Source organism: Erinaceus europaeus, chromosome 16 (genome assembly GCF_950295315.1).
Source record: "Erinaceus europaeus chromosome 16, mEriEur2.1, whole genome shotgun sequence".
In the NCBI taxonomy this organism is placed as follows: Eukaryota; Metazoa; Chordata; class Mammalia; order Eulipotyphla; family Erinaceidae; genus Erinaceus; species Erinaceus europaeus.
In genome coordinates, this window is record NC_080177.1 from 57165948 (window position 1) to 57174999 (window position 9052).

General features: G+C 43.0%; 1 protein-coding gene across 1 annotated transcript; it reads right to left on the bottom strand.

The window, feature by feature from the left end:
• Nucleotides 1-4981: 4981 nt before the first annotated feature.
• On the bottom strand, nucleotides 4982-5743 carry NOP10 (NOP10 ribonucleoprotein). Its single transcript, XM_007521672.3, has 2 exons — nucleotides 5621-5743; nucleotides 4982-5350 (listed from the first exon to the last, which is right to left on the bottom strand). Exons 1-2 carry the CDS (start codon nucleotides 5672-5674, stop codon nucleotides 5210-5212), a joined length of 195 nt encoding a protein of 64 aa, XP_007521734.1. The 5' UTR covers nucleotides 5675-5743; the 3' UTR covers nucleotides 4982-5209.
• Between the last annotated feature and the right edge of the window lie 3309 nt (nucleotides 5744-9052).

A 9052-nucleotide genomic window follows, 5' to 3' on the forward strand; every position in this document is an offset into this window, starting at 1 on the left:
CACCAGCCCCAGCATAACCCTGGAGACAGAACTCAATACCTAAACCAATAAAGGGCCCAGTGGTACCCCACTTGAAACTACTCATGTTGCCAGGCACAAGAACCCAGGTTCAAACCCTTGGTCCCCACTTGCAGGGCGTAAGCTTTGTGTGTGTTGGAGCAGCGCTGCACGTGTCTCTTATCTGTTCCGCTCTCCCTCTGTCAAAAAAAAAAGAAGTGGGGGAAAAGGCTGCTGGGAGCAGTGGAGTTGTTCTGTAGTCACTGAGTCCCAACAGTAACCCAATAAAAAATAAACAAACAAGCCTAAACCTGGAAAGTCTCTCTCATCAAATGACAAAGTAGAGTTAAAAAGATTGGGGGGGCAGGCATTACAATGCATAAGGACACAGGTTCAAGCTGCTTGTTCTCAAATGCAGGAGGGAAGCTTCACAAGTGCTGAAGCAATGCTGCAGGTGTCTCTGTCATTCTCCCTCCCCCTCCCTCTCAATTCCTCTCTGTTCTATCAAATAAAGTTTAAAAAACTTAAAGTAAAATTAAAAGGTCCAAGTAACCAAATGTGGGGGGGGGGTCTTTGAAAATATATTTCACTGAGCCAGGGAAAGAGCACAATAGTTATGCAAAAATACATTAGACACTGAGGCTCCAAAGCTCCAGGCTAGAACTCAGAAGTGCTCTGGTAAAAGTTACCTAAATTTAAAAATACATACATATATACTCCTCAAATTTGATTCTTTAGAAAGTCTGTGATTAATTCAGCTTCCCAGCATTCTAATTTCAGGAAGCAATAAATTGACTTCCTTGAAGGATCATTTTTTTCCTTGAGGCAAGCCCATAAGTCATTTACAAAGAAATACTGGATTTTTTTCCATCAAATTTTCATGTATGTATGTATGCTTTCTAATTCCAATATACTAATCCTCTTAAAGCCCTAATTTCTAAGCACAAATGTTAATACCCAGGGAATCACTTAAACTAAAAATCCAAAAAGCTGGGCAGGAGATAGCATAAGGTTATGTAAAAGATTTTGAGACCCCCCAAGTTCCAGGTTCAAGTCTCTGTACCACCATAAACCAGAACTGAGTGGTGCTATGAAACAAACAAACCCAAAAAAGTAAAAAAAAGTAGGGAGGATGGTTCTCGAGTGTGAGGAATTTCATGCTGGATGCCTCGGGTTCTTTGTGGAGTGGTAGTCTGCTCCTAACCTCTCAGTGATTAATTTTATTTTTAAAGATTTTATTTATTCATGAGAAATGATAGGAGAGAGAAAGAACCAGACATCACTCTGATACATGTGCTGCCAGGGATTGAATTCAGGACCTCATGCTTGAAAGTCCAAAGCCTTATCCACTGCACCACCTCCTGGACCACGATTATTTTTTTTTAAGTGTATTTAAACTTACTTGACTTAAAATTTTTTTTTAATTAATTTTCCCTTGTGTTGCCCTTGTTTTATTGTTGTTGTAGTTGATGTCGTCCTTGTTGGATAGGACAGAGAGAAATGGAGAGAGGAGGGGAAAACAGAGAGGGGGACAGAAAGATAGACACTTGCACACCTGCTTCACCATCTGTGAAGCGACTCCCCTGAAGGTGGGGAGCCTGGGACTTGAACTGGGATCCTTAAGCCGGTCCTTGAGCTTTGCGCCATGTGTGCTTAACCTGCTGCGCTACTGCCCAACCCCCACTAATTTGATTTTTTTACAGTTCTTTCTTTCTTGATTAGAACGTTTTCTAGTCAAAACATTTTCTGAGTAGAAAAGATAACATTAAGTTATGCAAAAGCACATTTTATCATTACCCGAGGTGCTAAAAGTTCACAGGTTCATTCTTGAGCACCACCATAAGCAAGAACTGAACTTTGCTTTGGTTTGAAGGGCGGGGAAGGGTATTTTCTTTCCAGTGTACACAGCAAGAAACCTGGAACATGCTAATATTTGGGGGGGGGGGGTTGTTGTTGGTGGATATAAAGAGATTGATTTATAAAGACATGATTACAGATCTGAGGAAACAGATGACTATGCAAACAAAATTTTTCAAGTCTGAGACTCCAAGGTTCCAAATTAATTTCCTATAAACTAGAGCTGAGCAATACTCTGGTAAAAATAAATAAATAAATAAATAACATTCAGGGCCAGGAGTTGGCATACGTGGTTAAGGGCGCACATTATAATACTCTAGGACCAGAGTTCAAAGCCCTGGTCTCCACCTGCAGGGGGAAAGCTTCACAGGTGATGAAGCAGGGCTGCAGGTATCTCTATCCAATAACAAATTAAAAAGAAATAGCATCTAAACCTAATTTCAAAAACATGAATGAGAAGGCTAGGAATGAGTTGATTACCTTGACAAGGAAAGAAAATAGGTGGTCCGAGAGGTGGCACAATGGATAAAGCATTGGATTCTCAAGCTTGAGATCTTGAGTTTGATACTCGGCAGCACATATACCAGAGTGATGTCTGGTTCTTTCTGTCTTTCTTTCCTCCTATCTTTCTCATAAATAAAATCTTTTAAAAATTATAATAAATAAAGACAGAAAGAAGATAGTAGCTCTTGAGTGGCAATATGCAGTATTTGGCCTCATTAGCCTTCCAATATGAAAAAATTGGATTAAATTTTCATGGTTGGGTGGAGGAGATAGCATAATGGTTATGCAAAAGACTTTCATGCCTGAGGCTCTGAGGTTCAATCCCTTGCACCACCATGAGTTTAGAGCTTAGTAGTGCTCTGGTATATTAAAAACGAACAAAAAACTGAATGGTGACAGAAGCTCAGTCTATGAAGTCTCCCAGGTTATTTTGTTTGTTGTGTGTGCCTGGTATCAAACCCATAGACTATTACATTCAAAGTATACTATCCACCACTGACCATTTATTTGGGAGAAAGAAAAAAGAAAGAACTAGAGCATCATCACTCTGGCATGTACGATGCCAGGGATCAAACTCAGTTCAATATTTTACCCATTTTGCCACCTTTAATTACTGCACCACCACACACACACTCCAACAGTAGTTTGAAAAACAACAGAATCATCACTTCAATTTAAAACCTCATTTTCCAAATTAAGATCCAAGTGGAGTTCCACATATAAGCTAACTCACCAGGGAAAAAAAACGATATAAAGCTAGCTGTATATAAAAAAAATCGGCATGTTGGTGGAGTTAAAAGCCCGGGAATATTTCCAGAGAGCAGTATTATGCAAAAAGTAATCCTGTTCATAAAGCTGGACAAACACTATAGATGTTGGCTTCACCACTTTTAGAGATGGAGATAAAACTTAGACGTGGGGGGTCGGGCGGCAGCGCAGCGGTTTAAGCGCACGTGGCACAATGCGCAAGGACCCAGGTTCGTGCCTCCGGCTCCCCACCTGAAGGGGTAGCTTCACAGGCAGTGAAGCAGGTCTGCAGGTGTTTATCTTTCTCTCCCCCTCTTTGTCTTCCCCTCCTCTCTCCATTTCTCTGTCCTAACAACGACATCAATAACAACAATAATAATAACTACAGCAACGATAAAACAACAAGGGCAACAAAAGGGGAAAAAAATAACCTCCAGGAGCAGTGGATTCATGGTGCAGGCACTGAAGCCCCAGCAATAACCCTGGATGCAAAAAAACCCAAAAACCCTTAGATGTGATTATAGAGGGCTGGGGAAACAGCATAGTGGTTATGTAAATAATAATTCATGTCTGAGCCTCAGACTTCCCAGGTTCAGTCCACAGCACCACCATAAGCCAGAGCTGAGCAGTGTTTCGGTAAAAATTAAATTATCTTAAAAAAAAAGAAAGAAAGAAAGAAAGAAAGAAAGAAAGTGATTAAAAAACAGGACTACAATGGTCTGGGAGGTGGCGCAGTGGATAAAGCATTGGACTCTCAAACATGAGATCCACAGTTTAATCCCTGGTACCACATGTACCAGAAAATCAGTGATGTCAGAAACTAATAAATAGAAAAAAGAAAACTACACTGGTTAACTGACCTCAACGTTCTACTAAAAGGGGATAACTCTGGTCTCCTGATTTCCAATTTAATGCCTTCTCTCTAAAGTATGACTGCTATTATTTTTAAACAATTCTTCCATTTCTAGTCAAAATACCATTTTCAAAGGTCTAAGAAATTCGCTAAATGGGAGTCGGGCAGTAGCGCAGCGGGTTAAGCGCACACGGCGCAAAGCACAAGGAGACCGGAGGAAGGATCCGGGTTCAAGCCCCCGGCTCCCCACCTGCAGGGGAGTCGCTTCACAGGCGGTGAAGCAGGTCTGCAGGTGTCTTTCTCTCACCTTCTCTGTTTTCCCCTCCTCTCTCCATTTCTTTGTCCTACCTAACGATAACATCAATAACAACAATAATAACTACAACAATAATAAAAAGACAACAAGGGCAACAAAAGGGGAAAAAAATTAGCTAAATAAAACCAAGGGCATTTCCCTTCTATCACATATATAGCACATAGCATTGTTCCTTCCACAACAGTTTGAAATTTCTCTTCCTTTGGTGGAGTTGTTTACTGCTGGGGAGCTCTCACCCCTCACTTCCACCCCCACCCCCACCCCTTTCTTTTGTTTTCACCAGAGCACTGTTCAGCTCTGGCTGGCGGTGGTGTGGGGATTGAACCTGGGGCTTTTGAAGCCTCAGGCATTAGGAGTATTTTTTGCAGTGGATAAAGCATTGGACCCTCAGACATGAGGTCCTGAGTTCTATCCCCAGCAGCACATGTACTGGAGTGATGACTGGTTCTTTCTCTTTTCTTTCCTTTGTCATTAATAAATATTAAAAAAAAATTTTTTTAAAGTCTGTTTGCACAATCATTAGGCTATCTATTCCCGCCCCATCTCTTGTTTTTCATACACTCGGCAGCCCAGAGGATAAAAATATGAGTTCCATCTCCAGCCGGCATCAAAGATACCAGAGAGAAGCTCTGGTTCTCTCATATTAATACATCTTTTCTTAAAAATAAACAAAATCACTCCTTTCTTCACACACCAGACAAAATAAACTCTTTCAAATCATTTTAATGATCTGACAGTGATTATAAGTATGAAAAGATCCAAACGTATGCCTTTGAGGGGCAATGCTACTACCATGATGGCCTCACACAAACACCAGGGCGGTGATGAGCGGGATTCCAGAACAAAGGTGGGAGGGAGCCTTCCGGGCCCGGACGGAACCGCGGGGACTCCGAGCGCAGCTTGCGGTGGAAGAAGCAAGAAACTTCCAGGGACTCTCAGAGGACTGGGAGCGGCTGCTGGGTCATGAGCACCTTGAAGCGTCTCTTGATGGTGATCCGGTGTCGGGAGTATTTGTCATCTGGAGAGAACCGGGCGGGATGGGCCGAGAGGGTCTGCTGTCCATTGGGATCGAACTTCTGCTCAAAGAAGAGAGAACAGAACCTGAGTGTAGGACTGGTGGGGAAGGCAGGGAGATGGAGACCGAGACAGAGAAGTTGCGGGGCACAGGGTGCACAGCAAGGCTGGAGAGGCAGCAGTCAGACCCAGATGTCAGCCACTCTCGCTGCCGCCACGCGGGCTCCTGCATTTCCCGGGTCTCCCCACCTAGACACCCAGGGCTGATCTCTGCCAGCCTTCCCACTGAAGATTTCTCTTCCGGCCATTCACAACCTGTTTCCGCTCCTCACCTTCAACGTATAGACCCGGTCTCCCTGTTCATTGAGGTAATACAGAAGAAACATGATTGCAGCGAAGTGAGACCTTCCGACCAGGTCTGAAGCACAGTCAGACTGCTCTATGGACCCACGTGTTCCTCTATTTCCTGCCCTTGAAGCCGGAAGTCTGCCCTGTGGCATGCCGGGAAATGTAGTCCATACCACGCCTTTCTTCAGTGGCTCCAGAGAGGGCGCACTAGTGTGGAATTTGGCCCAGTTGCAACGCAGTTGTAACCTTGTAGGCATTGGCGCCCATTTGCAACTTTGCGGGCGTTCTAAGACTCCAGGAGTGTGCCCACTGTGTTCCAGACATTGTTAGGCACCAGAGGGGGGTAGGGGTGGACGTTTGTTCAATAGTAATGCATAGAATTCTGCTTTTATCTCAACACACACACCCATTTCAGAGGCAGTGGGTTTATAGTGTCTTAGAAAACAAGAATTCCAATATTCAGGGCCTTTTTACATTAGAGAAGAAAAAATAAGTTTTCCTCCCTCCCCTCTTTCACATCCGGTTCCCCAGCCCTGTTTAAAATTATTGGCGGTAAGGAGTGCATGACGGGTATTCAATATTTTGTGCAGCGAGGACAGCGTGAAGTTATTTTATGAAACTGGTGGCGTATGTTCTAGTGATCGAACTAAGATTCAAATTCAGGTCTCTTGAGCTTGATTCAGCGAGGGCTTTTTCTTGCAGTGGTAAGTAACTAATAATAGTACAATAAGATGCACCTCTTAGAGGTATTTAAGGTTTTTTTTTTTTAGAGAAATGTAGACTCTCCCGGTAGGACTCCAATTTAAATAAAAGAAAAATTAGGGGGCCGGGCGGTGGCGCATGCAATTGAGTACACTCATTACCATGCTGAAGTATCTGGGTTCAAGCCCCCAGTCCCCACCGGCGGGGAGGAAGCTTCGTGAGCAGTGAAGCAGGTCTGCAGGTGTCTCGCTTTTTCTCTCTCTCTCGCTGGCACTCCCTTCCCCCTCAATTTCTGTCTCTTTGCAAAACATAATAGAATTTTAAAAAATAAATTGGAGCCCAAATATCACTACGATGATGGGTGAATTATTTATAATGGGAAAATATATTTTATTTTATTAATATTTTATTTTATTTTTGAGAGAGATACAGAGAAACACCAGAGCACTGCTCAGCCCTGGCTTCTGGTGGTGCGGGGGATTGAACCTGAGACTTAGGAGCCTCAGGCATGAGTCTGTTTACATAACCATTACGCTATCTCCCCCACCCCGGAAAAATATATTTTATAACAAAAAAAATGGAAGTTTTTTTTAAAAAAATAATATAGTTTGCATTAGAGTTGCATTAAATATCTGTTCTGGGATTCTTAAGAAAGAGATATCACGGGAGTTGGGCGGTAGGTAGCACAGCGGGTTAAGCGCAGGTGGTGCAAAGTACAAGGACGCTGCGTAAGGATCCCGGTTCCAGGCCTGAGCTTCTCACATGCAGGGGGTTCGCTTCACAGGTGGTGAAGCAGGTCTGCAGGTGTCTTTCTCTCTCTGTCTTCCCCACCTCTTTCGATTTCTCTCTGTCCTATGCAACAACAACGACATCAACAATAACAACAATAAAACAAGGTCAACAAAAGGGAATAAATAAATAAATATTTTTAAAAATCTTAAAAAGAAAAAAGGGAGTTGGGCGGTAACACAGCGGGTTAAGCGCACGTGGCGCAAAGCACAAGTACCCGCGTAAGGATCCCGGTTCAAGCCCCGGCTCCCCACCTGCAGGGGAGTCGCTTCACAGGTAGTGAAGCAGGTCTGCAAGTGTCTGTCTTTGTCTTCCCCTCCTATCTCCATTTCTCTCTGTCCTATCCAACAACAACGATATCAATAATAACTACAACAATAAATAAGGACAACAAGGAATAAATAATAAATAAATATTAAAAAAGAAAGAAAGAAAGAGATAGCACTAGTTTCCCCTAGGATAAGAAACTGTTCCGGATATGAGGGCGATCTGGCTGCGACATGTCACCCCATTGATTGCCAGGGTTGATTCGCCTGCTCTGGCTGGCTAGGTGGGTGTCCCCTTCCTCCCTCACTGCTCCATATACGTCGAAGACGAATATATGTCGAAGACGACAGCCTTCTCCCAATAGAGACTGACCGGTCTTGCTCTTGATGGTATAAGAGTAGCTGCGCTCCCCTGCTAGAACCTCCAAACAAGCTCTCAGGAAACTATGTTCCAGAACAAAGAAGGGGAGAAAGATTTGCGATATATTCTATTTTTCACTTTAACTTTTGAACCACACTCATATATTAAACATTTGAGAATTTAAAACATTTAACAAGCAGCCCAGTAGGTTGTAAAGTAGCTAGAGCATCAGACTTGCAAACATGAGGTCTCATGTTCAATCCCAATCCTCACATACAGGTCAAAGTGATGCTTTTCTTCCTTTTCTCTCCCTCGTAATAAATAAAGCTTCCCCCCCCAAAAAAAAAATTAAAATAGCAAAAAGCAGAAAGCTCTGGTGTTGAAATTTAATTTGAACTTTCTGTGAATTGAAAAACTGACAGTAGTGGGTTATTTGGGCTCAGCAAGAGCTTTCTTTTTAAAGAATTATGTTTGGGGGGGTGGTGGTAGAGAAGAGCAGAGCGTCTCTGACAAGGGGTCAAACTCAGGACCTCATGCTTGCAATTTCAGCATTCTGTGGTTGACCCAGGCCACACGACAACTTTAAATTCACTCACTCTCCATTCTCTCTCTCTCCCCGTGTGTGTGTGTCAAAATTGTGGCTGCATCTCTGTACTTACACAAAAAATCCACTGCTCATGGCAGCTTTTTTATTTGATTTTTTTTTTTTTTAGAGACAGAGAAATTGGGGGAGGGAGAGATAGAGAAGGAGAGAGAAAAAGAAGTATCAGTGCTCCACCACTCATGACACTTTACTCCACTGCTCATGGGGACTGAGGTCTTGAACCCTAGTCCTTGTGCATGGTAATACGTACTCCACCAAGTGTGCCACTGATTGGCCTCCCTTTTCTCTCTCTCTCAGTATTTATTTATTAGTCAATGAAAAAGAGAACTAGAGCACTACTCTGGCCCATGCAATGCAGGAACTGAACACAGGAACTTATGCTTGAGAGTCCAGTGCTTTATGCCACCTCCTGGGCTGCTTTCTCAGACAATCTTAATTGCATTCAGTTCTCTTAAGTACACAATCTCTGTGCTTTGATTTTTTTAATAGATATGTATTTAGTAATATGAGAGAGGGAGAGAACCAGGGCATTACTCTGGCATATGTGATGCTGGAGATCAAACGTGGGACCTCATGATTGCAAATCCAGTGTTCTGGCCAATGTGCCAGAACGCGTGCTCTGAATTTAGAAAATATAGCCGTCACTGAAGCCATCACCACAGCCTTCTATTAATAGAAAGTCAGTTACAGAACT

Excerpts from the sequence above, each read along its gene's own strand:
- NOP10 (XM_007521672.3), bottom strand. The coding sequence starts at position 5,674 with ATGTTTCTTCTGTATTACCTCAATGAACAGGGAGACCGGGTCTATACG. Across the intron at positions 5,351-5,620 it reads ACCGGGTCTATACGTTGAAG|AAGTTCGATCCCAATGGACA; the intron begins GTGAGGAGCGGA and ends TTCTTTGAGCAG.